Source organism: Balaenoptera acutorostrata, chromosome 3 (assembly GCF_949987535.1).
Source record: "Balaenoptera acutorostrata chromosome 3, mBalAcu1.1, whole genome shotgun sequence".
NCBI classification, from domain to species: domain Eukaryota; kingdom Metazoa; phylum Chordata; class Mammalia; order Artiodactyla; family Balaenopteridae; genus Balaenoptera; species Balaenoptera acutorostrata.
The window spans coordinates 171,729,074-171,743,282 of NC_080066.1; the positions used below are offsets into that span (position 1 = coordinate 171,729,074).

A 14,209-nucleotide genomic window follows, 5' to 3' on the forward strand; every position below is an offset into this window, starting at 1 on the left:
CACCAGAGCAGTTAGGCAACAATTCACAAACTTTATAAACATATCTCATTTACTTCTTGTAAAGCCCTCAGATTTAATGAATGATACTCCAGTGTTTCCATCAAGTTACAAGATGAAATGATTCTTTGATGCCTTATGCCTCAAGTCTGTCTTTCTGGAAGGTTTGTTTTGGGTGTTTAGCTGGTTTTATTGTTGTGGTTGGTTGGTTTGTCTTATAAAATGAAGGTGTGATACGAGCAAGTATCACAAGCCTTCTGAAAGAGGCTACTCTTGGTCTTAGAAGTTTCTTTGGGAAGAATCTGGCAATCTAAGAATTGAAAATTGTGAAAACTTCTTTCATCATTCAAACCACAGCTGACTCTGGTCTTATTGGAAGTCTCCTTCTCTGGCTGCCTTTTTATAGTGGTCTTCATGTATCAGCTTTCTTCTGAGTAACTGCGAACCTGGGAATGAACTCCATTCACACTGGTCGATTAAGTCAAAGCTATTCAAGCGTCTCACACAGTGTCTAACCTTAGAAACATTATGTAATTTGCATCATCACTAACAGCCCCAGCAGCTGCTCTTCTTTTCCTTATTCTTTCTTTTTTTTTTTTTTTGGCCACGCCGCACAGCATGCAGGATCTTAGTTCCCCGACCAGGGATCGAACCCGTGCCCCCTGCAGTGGAAGCGCAGAGTCTTAACCACTGGACTGCCAGGGAAATCCTTCTTTTCCTTATTCTTGAAAATTATTTGTACCACTGAAACAGAGACATGTGGAAGTTAGACATCTCTGTTTCTCTGGCCAACTTCAATTTACACTCAGAGGAAATATTTTTCTCTCTTTTGGTGTCACAACTTCATTTAATTCTTATCATGCATCATTTATTCTGGTTTAGGGATTGTGGTGCTATAAATAATAATACAAATGAGACTTTAAGCAGGGCATGTTCAGTTAGCTAAAATGCCTTGTTTGGCTGTTTACTGTAGTAGTCTCTAAACTGTTTTGATCGCAATCCTGGGAAGTACAAGATTTGTGGGCATATGAATATATTTATGTATAGATTATACGGACATGTGCCACAATATGAATATGTTATGTTCATTATAAAATATAATACAGAAATTTCTAAGGAATTAAAGGTAAAAATATTTTATTCATTAATGGCAAATAACTTTTTGCCATCAGTAGAAATTATTAATAACATCTAACAAGAACAGTGTGATTTCACGTACTTTATCATTTCTGAACATCTCGGTTGAATCCTTTGTGATTGAGCAATTTCAATTTCAGTTTGTTTTACTATTTGGTCTTAACGGCTGTCAGAGATAACCTCACAAAGGTATGTAGATCTAAATGGGAAAAGGGCATCATGACACCGAATCCCTGTTTTTAATTCCATCCTCTGATAACGAAAAAGCTTAAGGGGTTTTTTTTTTTAAATTATTTTGTTGGTATTGTTAATTGAAATTCAGCTAATAAATATCCATCTCTCCTGATACCAATTAGTTGCTCTTGAAAACTTATCAAAGCTATTGAATTTGTATACTTTTAAAAATTGTGCTCTCAAACCACTGAAACTTTTTTTTTTTTTGAATTTTTAAATTTATTTATTTATTTATTTTTGACTGTGTTGGGTCTTCGTTTCTGTGCAAGGGCTTTCTCCAGTTGCGGCGAGCGGGGTCCACTCTTCATCACGGTGCATGGGCCTCTCACTGTTGCGGCCTCTCCCGTTGCAGAGCACAGGCTCCAGACGCACAGGCTCAGTAGTTGTGGCTCACGGACCTAGCCGCTCCGCGGCATGTGGGATCTTCCCAGAACGGGGCACGAACCCGTGTCCCCTGTATTGGCAGGCAGACTCCCAACCACTGCGCCACCAGGGAAGCCCCTTGAATTTTTAAAAATGTTTTATACATATACTACACAGTTAGGCTTACCCATAACCTTTTTTTTTTTTTTTTTAATCCCCAACCTGAAATAGTCTGGGAATTGTTTGTTTCTTTTTTTTTTTTTTTAACATCTTTATTGGAGTATAATTGCTTTACAATGGTGTGTTAGTTTCTGCTTTATAACAAAGTGAGTCAGTTATACATATACATATGTTCCCATATCTCTTCCCTCTTGCGTCTCCCTCCCTCCCTCCCACCCTCCCTATCCCACCCCTCTAGGTGGTCACAGAGCACCGAGCTGATCTCCCTGTGCTATGCAGCTGCTTCCCACTAGCTATCTATTTTACGTTTGGTAGTGTATATATGTCCATGCTACTCTCTCACTTTGTCACAGCTTACCCTTCCCCCTCCCCATATTCTCAAGTCCATTCTCTAGTAGGTCTGTGTCTTTATTCCCGTCTTGCCCCTAGGTTCTTCATGACCATTTTCTTTTTTTTTTTTTTCTTAAACCACTGAACGACTTTTCTCACCAGATTAGAACATTCCATTTTTAACTTATTAAACATGCAGGTATGAAGGTTTCAATAGGTGTACACATTTTTTAAAACAGAATCACATTTCCAAATATCTATTTTCAGAAATGTTCTCCCAATAATGTAGGTTTCTTTTGAGAAGCAGTTACTTTTCCACTCACTGTTAAAAGACTGCTTCTACCTTGAACGGCTATATTTAAGTGGATTTTTCAAAATTACACATGTGGTACAAGGGAGCATCTCCTGAAACCACTTAACACAAAACGGTCAGCAAATTTGGACACTTGTCCTTTTTTTTTTTTTTTAATTTATTTAATTTATTTATTTTTGGCTGCATTAGGTCTTCATTGCTGTGCACGGGCTTTCTCTAGTTGCGGTGAGTGGGGGCTACTCTTCGTTGCGGTGCACAGGCTTCTCATTGCGGTGGCTTCTCCTGTTGTGGAGCACAGGCTCTAAGCACGCCGGCTTCAGTAGTTGCGGTGCGCAGGCTCAGTAGTTGTGGCTCGTGGGCTCTAGAGCACAGGCTCAGTAGTTGTGGCGCACGGGCTTAGTTGCTCCGCGGCATGTGGGATCTTCCCAGACCAGGGCTCGAATCCGTGTCCCCTGCATTGGCAGGCAGATTCTTAATCACTGTGCCACCAGGGAAGACCGACACGTGTCTTTTTGTAAAAGTAAAATGAAGTAATTCTTTTTGTGAAAAACCACCACCATGTGGTAGAAATACATTGACTTCCATTACTCTTCTCATCACAAAGTGTACACGAGGATGCTACTATATTTTAAAGGTCTTGATGTTCTGGAATCACCTAAGTAATAACTGTCCTCGGGCACTTTGTCTGCGCCTGGCTTGAACTCCTTCGCTCTTCAATAGCTTGCTCAATAATCTGCTTGCAAATGATGCAGCAAAAGAATTTCATATATGTCACTGTTAACGACAGTGAGTGCAGATCCTTATTTCAAATAACCTGCTTGATAATTTCTACTGAGCAGGGCTGGCTTCCGGTCAGATTTCATGAAATTACTTTTATCCACATGGGAACACCTGCCAGATGTCCCCCAATATCTGTTCTCTCCTTCTTCCCCAGTATCAGAAACTCCATTTGAGTGCACATGACTGCCCAAAGCAGGGACTACATTTTCCAGACCCACCTCCCCCTTGTAGCTATTCGTGGCCTTGGAACGAAGCTTTGGTCACTGGGATGTAGGAAGAAATAATGGATAGCCTTAAAAGGAGGGGCATATCTTCTGCTCCCTTTCGGCCTACCTAGCTGGAATTCGGGTGTGATGGCTCAAACCTTGGGAGCCACCTTGAAGCAAGAGGGAGAAGCCAGATGCTGAGGCAGCCAAACAACAGGAGGGGAGGAATCTGGGTCCTTCACAGCTGTGTTGCCATCAAATCAGCCCTGGACTCTCCTGTGTTTATTGCTCTCTGTTTTGAGCTTTGTTGTTTTGGGTTTTCTGGCTCTTACTGCTGTACGAAACCCTAATTAACACACCTGGTAACAGGGTTGATGAGGAACTCATGTTAGCAGTCAGAGAAGAGGCAACTCTGCAATTTTCTCTGCAAGCATGTGCTTACACTATTCTTACTATTTTCAATCTGCAGTTTCCTAATGGAAACTGCTTTTAAGCCACTTGCCCATTTTGTCAGAAATAGTTTATAAAGACAACATAATATAATCTTTAAATCTACTTTATCAGGTGTGTGTGAACTGCAACATGGGTCTATAACTTTGAAAACAAACGAAGGAGGGGCCAGCACTGATCAACCCAACTCTACTCTCCAGACAACTCAAGGACCATTTGTAACCCATGTCTGATGAAATACAGACCATGGGAGAACACCAGCATCCATGTTAAATATTAATAAAGCTTCGGGGGGTTTTTTGGTCAATACATAAATATACAAAGAAGTTCTACTTTCTTTCTGCTCCTCTCCACCCCTACTAACAAATGATTTTTCCACCTTCCTAGTATGCAAGCACTCCACCCACTTTAGAGCCCACTGTCAAGGTGTGGATGGACGAATAGCTAACTATAAAATTCTCTCCTGGATCATGACAATATGCTGTGAGATGAAAATGTTCACTAGTGAAAAATAAGCATAAATGAGTGTTCTCCATAAAACTGAAAACTTGTAAAAGCAAATGGTAAATCAAGGGGTGGGTATACATAAAGATTTTGGCACCTTACCTGAATACCTCGAGAATAATCCTTTCCGATAACTTGGGAGCCACCTGCTTAAATGCTTTTTTGAAATCTTCCAGAGTTAAATATCCACGATCTATTTGAAAGCAGAATACATAACATTCATACACTTCTATCAGCCCCATGAACTGCTATTTCAGCCATAACATATGAGTGAGACTTTAATCTATTACTAGGAGAAAAGCAGTAATTTATAATTGATTTTACATATAAGGTAATCTGAGATTGTCTGTCTCATTGGAAGAATTTGAGAATCTAGTAATACTCTCCCTCAGTACAGTCCCAGATGCTCATGAAGGTCTCTTCCAGCCCCATCATTTGCCGATTCCCTGAGTCCCAGGGAAAGGACTAAGGGACAGACACTGCAACAATGGCATTAGGCTTCAAGTCTTTGTGAATTGCCAAAATAATTCATTCTTCAAAATTCACATTTTTTTTCTTGCTTGGTATTAGAACTATATTATTATTTAGAGGAAAACCATTACAGAAACCAAAATACTGAACCTGGACTCCACAAGTCTTTCAACCCTGTGTTCTGTGGGGAGGGGGTCTGAAGCTACTCCTCTGGGCCACCCCAGCATGGGAAAACAATTCCTCCAATTATGTGTGGGTCAAAGGAGGAGTCGGAAAAAAAGGCCTCATGGTCTCCCAAACTTCCATAAGTAGCTCTTCAGCTATATCTCCGCATGGCCAGCCCTTCTGTTGTCCCCATTACATTGCAGGCAAATCATAAGTATTGTACAATTATATAACTGTAGATATTATTTCACCCATCGTAAATGTCAAGAATTTAAGATTGTGATGGAGAAAAAAAATGTACACCAACATCTAAGGTAATAGCTAATGAATATAATAAAATAACCTTCCAAGTATATTATTTTAGTTACTGAGTATATGTTCCCATTCACAGTTCCTTGATAGCCATTTTTTATATCAAAACACTTTAAAGATACTTACAGTGCCTGTCAAAAGCTGTGAAGATGTGTCTTATTTCATTCCAATATAGTTGAGCTTCCTTCTTTTTCCTTACAATGTCTAAAAACTCCTTAAGTAATATCCCTAAAAGTTGGAAAAAAACAATTTACTGTCTTTCTCTTTAAGAAGGAAACAAAACATAAATGGAAAATGATACTACCACAAACAAATGTTATCTTAATTTTGGTGAGTAGTATTTATTCATAAAGATCTCTAAAGTCGAAAAGACATTTTCTTAAAAAGCTAAGTAGACTCCACATTAGCAATCGACGGCAGAAAGGGTAGACACTTTCGGAGCTCACTGAGCTCTTCCCGGGGATAAAAGATGATGACCTCGAAAAAGTATGACACTCTTCTCTCTGACAGATCTAACAGACAGGCCCGAAACTACTTATAAAATAAGGTCTCATAATTTTCTTTCCTTATGCGTCTTTGATCCCTTTTTTCCTAGCCAGATGTCATTACGACAGGTTTTTTTCCAGCTGGGAGATCAGGGCGAAGAAGTAGTTTCTCAAAAGTCAATACCAATTGCATACCGCAGATAAAAGTGGAGAGAACATTCCATAAACAATAGCGTTGGCACTGTCCCCAGCCTTAGGTACGCCCCATGACTGTTCTGCAGCCTCAGGCTCTGCTTCCTGTGATTCTCATAATAAAAGAGCCCAGCGTGATCATATGAGATTGGATACTGTGCTTACAATGTCTATTAAAATGAATTCTAATGTGATCTTTGTAGTAGGTTTAAAGAGTGCAGCCAAGAATTTAAACATTCTAGTGAACTGAGCCCTAAATATATGAAAAGAGCAGTTCGTTTTTATATGTCAGGATTTCCATTTAAAAATGTATCACTGTTTTAAAAATAGCCCCAGGGCTTCCCTGGTGGCACAGTGGTTGAGAGTCTGCCTGCCAATGCAGGGGACACGGGTTCGAGCCCTGGTCTGGGAAGATCCCACATGCCGCGGAGCAACTGGGCCCGTGAGCCACAATTACTGAGCCTGCGCGTCTGGAGCCTGTGCTCCGCAACAAGAGAGGCCGCGATAGTGAGAGGCCCGCGCACCGCAATGAAGAGTGGCCCCCGCTTGCCGCAATTAGAGAAAGCCCTTGCACAGAAACGAAGACCCAACACAGCCATAAATAAATAAATAAATAAATAAATAATCTTAAAAAAAAAAACTGCAAAGTTGTTAAAAAAAAAAAAAAAAGCCCCAAATCACACAATAACCACGTGCTAATTTTTAAGAACTTGCACCCTTTCCAAAAGGGAATATTTTGGTGAGGTATACTGAACTATACACATTTCCCGAAATAGTTCCAATGGTTTTTTAAAAAGTAGAAAATAGTATTCTTAATTTTCCACAGTTTTCTTATTTGTCGTTAAAGATTTAGAAATTTAAAAAGTCCATCTATCTTTATGTATTTAAACGATTCTCTTACAACTCTTTAGGACCCACTGGGTGCCAGGCACTGCATTAAGCTCTGGGAATAGAGGGGAAAAGAGAACACATACGATTCCAGTGCCAAGGGAGCCACTGGTCTAGTGACGGAGACGGTGATGATACAGGTTCAATTACAAACGTACACATAATTACAAACTGTGGCGTGTGCAACAAGGGGAAAACAGGAGGGTATAAAACACGTCACAGAAATCCTCCTGTAGAGCAGACTCTGGTGAAGGAGAGATCTCACAGCGGAGGTAATATTTAGGCTAAGCCCTAAATGATGAGAAGATACCAACTGGCTAAAGGTGGGAAGAAGAGCATTCCAGGCCGTGGAAAGAGCATGTGCCAAGGCCATGGGGTGGGAAGTGGGAGAAGTGAAAACAGGCCACAGTGGCTCGAATGCGGTGAAGACGGCGTTGGTGAGGTGGGCAGGGGCCCGAACGCACAGCCCCTCGTGGGCCACAGGAAATAATTTGATTTTTATTTCAGTTGCAATAGGAAGTCAATAAAGTTGGAACTGAGAAGTGACATGATCTGATCTAGATTTTGGAAAGATCTCTCTGGCTATTGTTTTGAAAAAGGACTGGGGAGAAAGCAAAATATAAAAAAGGAGACTCGTTAGGATCCTACTGGCAAGAGATGTGGTCACGAGGGTGCGGGCAGTGCAAACGGAGGGCAGTGGAAGGTTCCAGACATACTGCAGAAAAGATGGAGGGCTAGACGTGGTGCATGAGAAAGAAGATGTCAAGAATAAGCCCTAGGTTCTGGCTTGAGTACTAGGTGGTTTGAGGAGTCATTTAAAGAGATGAGAAAGACGAGGGGAAGCAGGATGGGGGCGGTGCTGAGATGGAGTTGCAATTTGGAGATGTTAGCTGTTTGATGCTTTGGAGACAACCAAGAGCAAAAGTCAAGAAAGCAGCAACAGGCATATCTCCTGGCACCTTCCAGAGTGCTTGGCATGTGCTCAATAAATACACATTGTACGGAATTAGCGTCTGGAGCATTTTCCCCCATGGCAGTGGAGGATGTGGAGCGATGCAGCTCCGTTCTCATCGGGTCCCATGGTAACTATTTGGCCACACGTCTGCCTGAGACACACCGAGGGAAAGGATTGTCTGCTGTCAAATTTTATCCACAGTGTTTAGTAAGATACCTGCTTGTAGGAGGCGTTCCTCACATGTTTGTTGAATAAGTAAATAAAAGCATAGGAAGACGTTATTTCTAGTTTTCAGCAAAAAGCATTAAAATGTGTTTTAAATGCTCTTATAACTCTGTAAATTAATGCCAAAAAGTAGGTCCCTATTTATTCACATAGCCAGCAAAATCGTCATTTTAGAAACCCCAATTTCTTAATACCTATGATACAGTAAAAAAACAAACAAAATTCAGAGGAAAAGGAAATGCATGCATAATATTTGCTCTTCATTTAATTGCATCTGATTTCAGGAAACGATAAGAAAAGAAGCACAGTTCCGTGGTTCAATGTGTCATTCAGATTCACAAGAAAACAAAAAGTGCATGAGTGGTGAATGATACATTTTAAACCACATATTCAGAAAACTCATCCGTATTTGGGGCTATAAAGTAGTCAGGTCTTTATTTCATAATCTTGGGGGATAAAAAGCACATGTTCTTTAGTGTTTCCTAGGAGAAAATATATGTGGATTTCAACTATATGTTTATTACCACTTAAAAAGAAGAAACCATCTAATAATACAAATAACTCTAGTTATGTAATCAAGTTCATTCACACTATTTTCCCACAGGCTCGTATACCTTATTTTTTATTTTTTTTTTATTTATTTATTTTTTTTACCTTATTTTTTAAAGTCAATATCAAACCACATAAACATATCTCACTGCCCCATCCCCATCCTCTTGTCTTAATCTTCGATGGCAACACATACAAATGCATTCAATACCATGCAAGTCCCTTTTCTAAAAAGGATAGAGAAGTTTCCATTCAGCTGAGCTCTCATGTTGTAGTAGTATGATCACTTTCCAAAGCCAAGGCATAAAGGTTTGCTATTCCTACAGCTCTGTAATGCAAACACATTAATGTAAGTTTTATATGTTTTACTGCTGTTTAAATGGCCTAGAAATAGAGTTCCTACTACTAGCTCCACCTGCTGTCACAATATTCAAACCTAAAATTACCACTTCACAAAGACTTTCCATAATTCTACTGCCACCACATTTCATACCCAATGAGAAATGCATTACCTGTGTCCACCCCTGGAGTGAAAGTATGTTCAGAACATTCTAATTCCAAATACGAGGCTGGGTCTTCTCTGTAAACTGTTCTAGTAATGAAAGTTACCTAAACACACTTTGCTGTAGCTACACGTTGGGATCACAACAGGAACCACGTAGACCTATGTGTTTATCTGTGTTCGTTATTAATCTACAGAAGGTGTTCAGAAACTGCCCGGGTAGCTGGACTCTACCAGTAGTTTTCTTACTTTGTTTTAGCTGTAGGAAAGGTTCTTCTTTCTAAATCAGGAACGCCCAGTGTGTAGAGATGAAGGCAAAGCTATTCGGTTTGGAGTGAGGTGGGCTCCTCACCGTTCCCTCTCCAGCAGCGCCTCTAGAAGTGCCCCCCACAGGACACAGGACTGAGGATCATGCCTCAAAGGCCATTGGGGCCAACGATCTTTACGGAATCCTTCCAGACTCTGCAAGTCTGTGCATTTTCCATATCACGGAAAACACTCCCTTCCATTTTATAAACTACTCTTGGCGAAATGGACTCTTCATGTTCTATAATGAATATATATACTTTTTACTTTCCAATCTACTTAATACATGTGATACAGGTATATCATATAGAGAAGTCTTATCTTTTCCCCCTTTTTTGTTTTTAAGCAATTTCCTAGGAAGGTAATCATCTTTCACCACAGGGGTGGATATATTCAAAAAGTCCAACAAAACTATATAAATTTTTCCTTGAAAGTTGTTTTCTTTTGTTTTGTTTTGTGGCTCACAGTTCTAAGCTTTAGGGTCAGTGCGTAGAGAGAAATCCTCTTGAAAATGTAGTCATCTAGTTTCTGGCTATCGCAGTGAGCTTAAATTAGAAACTGCAATAAACCTGGGAGAATGAAGGAGAAAATAATAAAAATGCCAAGTTTTTTAGACTGGAAGTCTGGTCCTGGATTTAGTAGAAAAGAGAGGGCTCACAGTCATTGGGCCATCTATTAATTTTTCCAGGGATTGAAAATGCCTAAAAATGAGGGCTTAAAAGGATTAAGTGGCCTTTTAAAAGGTATAATGCAAGCCTTTTCTAGTTTGAGAAATAAAATTCAGATTATGACTTTTGGAGACCATGCAGGGAAAAAAAAAAAAAGGATAGAATGTGTTTGCATAAAAAGATTGTAAGGACAGAAGGGCTTTCGTGGCATCAAGAGCAGTGAGTTGTCACAGTAAGATGGGTAAGTAAATTCAGAGGGCTAATATTTTCTTCCAGCTACACGCATAAGAGTAGGGGCAGGAAGAGAAAAGAATCCACCTTAATGGAAGAAAGCAAGTTTTACTCTATCATTGGGAGGGAAATGAGGAAGAGTAAAAACAGGTTACAGTAGAATAGAGAAATCTGAACCAACGAAACCTTATTCCTACCAAACGTGGACGGGAATCGTTATCTTTTTTTATGATGCACATCTGCTGCTCATAACCCTTCAAAGGTTCCTCAGCGTTAGCAGTGCAAAGCGCCGATCCCTTATTCTGGAGTTTAAAGTTTCACTCTTCCTTCCAGGTAAACTGGTCCTTAAATCTCCCCCTCTCCAACTCCCAGCTTCCCTCAGGGCTGCTCGCTGCGGGTCAGCTGGCTTGCAGCGCACCGCACTCCCTGCGGCAGTGGGAGAAGAAAGCACCACTCCGTGGGGGGCCGGGGGTTCCCTTTCCGGCAGGACTTGATACCAACACAGGGACAGCTGAGGAGCACTTTGGGCCTGCAAATCTGAAAGGGGGACCAGCAAGAGGGCGCGCTGTAAAACGGGGGGCAGGGATCTGAGAGAAGAGGGTGAGACGCTTGGGGGTAGGGGGTCTGTAGGAGAAACCCCACAGGGCTAGCATGCAGAAAGAGCCCCTACGGAGGAGGAGAAAGTGCGGACCTGTGATGGAGGGTGAGTGATAAAGCCCCTCCTCTGGACCATGAACAGACACCTCAGCAAAGTCTCCAGGACATGACAGGCAACGTTTGCACGGGCGTGGACCGCGCGGGGAAGTCTAAATTGGCACGGAGCTCTGCATCCACGCTGGCACCAGCAGAGCCCAGGGAGCACCAGGAGCCGGAGGACAAGCTCGCAGCTGGCATCTGCCTTCATTCATTCGCCCTGTTCTCCTCTTTGCTTCTCCACCTTTTGCAAACCCCACCCAGCCTTCCACATCCGGCTCTGGCCCACACCTCGGGCAGGAAGGGAGTGCCGCTCCCTTCGAAACTCTTAGAGGTTTTCTTCTCTATTGTGTTCGTGTGACATCTGGCCATCACAGAAGTGACGATACTTCTTTCATCTTCCCTATCACATATGACATTCTTAAAAAGTGTCTTTAGGTCAGTGTCTCCTAATTCTTTTTTACCCCTACAAGAAAACTTACTCATCATCTTTAAATGGGGAATTAAAATACATTAATTGAGAAGGGAATATCTGTGGGTGATACCACAAAATGGTCCTATGATTTCAAGATAAGTATAATGTGTATGTGTTTCCTGATGATAGAAATGAAGAGGTCAACTGAAATCTGAAGTCAAACAGCAGCCTGCTACACCTGCTATACCGTGGCCTCAGTTCCTTAGGTAGGAGCCCAAAACAACAAAATATACACAAAACAAATACAAAAAATGTGTTTACAATATAACTTAAAAGACTAGAAAACAGACATTTAAATTTAGGAAAAGAATACTTTTATAGTCAACTATCCGGCTCAAAACAACTCAGCCAAGATAGCAATAAATAAAAGCCATTAACCTCATCATCCACAAATTATTTTCCAATTAAACTGACCCTGGATAGCATGACTGAGTCAAACAGTCTATCATCACCACTGTAATGAATCAATCTCTTGATTTTTCCATTGTTTAAAGTTGCAGGTTAAAAGTAAGCTCCTGGAAAGCTTTTTTTTTTCTAAGTATGAAAGTAAAATATGTTCAGTGTGTTGAAAGGGCAACAATATAAAAAAACAGAAAGAAAGGGGAGAAAAAAGCATGATCTAATCACCCAGTGGAAACAAAATTCTGATATACTTTGTTCTGGTTTTTTCCCTCAAGCATATTTTATATAGCTCTGGGATAAAAACACGCAGACAGCTGTGTGAGAATGCAGTGGGGCGATGTGCATTGGGCAGATTAAGCAAAAGTCTTATAAATCTTAGCTGTTGTTATTCATATAAAATGCTCTACGATTTATCCCACAATGAAGTCAAACCATCTGAGATCACACATGGTCTTGCCCTTCATAGAACTGCCCAGACACGTTTGGCATTAAACCACTGGCCTATGCTGAAGAAAGTACAAGAAACGGCCTTACAGACTTCATTCACTACTGTATTTATTGAACAGTTTGTGGACGTCAGTGTCCACTTATTAGTCTCTCCTCCATGAGACATCGTGCGGGAAACATCCCACATCGGGGAAAACTATGTCTCTCTGGAAAAGGAGTTTCTGTGGTGTGGGTGCTGACATCTGCACTTGGTTGTGATTCCCTATTTGATCTGGACACTCAGTAGCTCGGAACCAAATTTGACATCAACCTCTAGCGGCTGCACAGAACCTTGTGATTTGTCTTTTGTGTACTGACCCACTCCTGATTTCAACTCATTCATTAAGTTCCCAGGACAATGAAGACTGGCCTCAGCTCCATCAATATGATCCATGACACTATTAACCTCAAGGGAAGGGTTTATCAAATGGTTGAGAGGGTAAGCTTGGAGATTACACGACTGTGGTCTGCTACTTACTAGCTAGCTGGGCCACCCTGCACAGATTACTTAACCTCTCTAAGCTTCAGGATTGTTTTAACTTATAAAATGGGACAAACCTAACATAGAGTTGTATTAAATTTAACAATCCATGCATAATACTCATCACAGAGTCTGCACATGGTAAACACTCAAGGAATCAAAGCTATAATTATTATCTATAATAATAATAAATACTGTAACACATGTAAAAGTATCTTATAAACCAATAAAGAACCATCAAATGCCAGGATTAAGATTTTTTATTCCTCTCTGGAGCTCAGTTTCCTCATTTTAAAAAAGGAAATATATGACTGTTTTCTAGGCTCTTCTAGTTGCAAACTTCTTTCATTTTCTATAGTTAGAGGAGATATGAAATGTTCTATACCCTTAGAGAACAGAAATAAAACCCTCTAAAATTAGGTAGCAATAGTGTGTATTGGAACCAATGCCAACACTGATCTGCTGCTTCCTTAAACAAGTGGCTTGATTTTTTTTTTTTCTCCCATTAATATAATTCCTTGTTCCTGGTGCCTAAACAGTTTTTGCTGATACTCAAGTGCTTGTTAAGTTACAGGCATTAAAAATGTCATTAACACCTTTTTGCTACTCATTCTGGCTGCCCTCAAATTCTCCCAGTGTGACTTTCCCTGAGACATCCTACTCTTCTAATGGCTTTGTCTTAACTTTTCACTCTTTTTAATTTTCACAAGGAACCTCTACAGAAACGACCCACCTTTTAGAGAGACCTTGGGAAGCAGGGTCTGGGCATCCAGGTTTAGGTACTGTATGAAATGTGTGCATCGTCAGGGCTCTGCCCTGTCAGGCTCAATCCAGGATGTGAGTCTGGACCTTCCCCCAGGAAGCTGGGCAGCAAATGGGCTCTGTGTGGAGGGTCCTTTGGGGTTGCATGCTGGAGATGTGGCACAACCTTGTCTGGATGTAAGAAGAGCTACACCTAGTGGGAGAATTCCCAAGTCACAGCTACTCAGAAGAACTTTGGGAAGTTGATTACCTGAATAAATAGCTCCCAGAAAGCCAAGGCCAACCTTTCAGTTCTTCAAGATCAAAACATTAAGGAGAGAGATAATATATTTGGTAAAATAATCTGTGTATAAACTCTCTTCCTGTAAGAAAAATAACATGTAAATGTGACTCATGTCACTGAAAGGGAGAAAAGAAGGAGCTGGTCTGAAATTGGTTCACTACTAACAGTCCTAATGAAAAAATTT

General features: G+C 40.7%; 1 protein-coding gene across 43 annotated transcripts in view; it reads right to left on the reverse strand.

Moving 5' to 3' along the window:
- Positions 1 to 14,209, reverse strand: part of LOC130707527 (EF-hand calcium-binding domain-containing protein 11-like) — a 215,081-nt gene that overhangs the window by 192,510 nt on the left and 8,362 nt on the right. For 24 of the 43 annotated variants that reach the window (XR_009007439.1, XR_009007433.1, XR_009007435.1 and 21 more), the window contains exons 4-5: positions 5,569 to 5,670; positions 4,597 to 4,687 (exon numbers count right to left, since the gene is read on the reverse strand). The exons of 4 other annotated variants lie outside the window; for them this stretch is intronic. Coding sequence is in view for 30 of the 39 variants with exons in the window: in XM_057542550.1 (XP_057398533.1) it covers positions 4,597 to 4,687; positions 5,569 to 5,670 (193 nt within the window). In the remaining 9 variants the exon portion in view is untranslated. Of the gene's footprint in view, positions 1 to 2; positions 742 to 1,623; positions 1,870 to 2,161; positions 3,007 to 3,058; positions 3,329 to 3,871; positions 3,900 to 4,592; positions 4,688 to 5,568; positions 5,671 to 14,209 lie in introns of those variants that run through there. 15 more of the 43 variants (XM_057542533.1, XM_057542562.1, XM_057542543.1 and 12 more) reach the window with 11 other exon arrangements.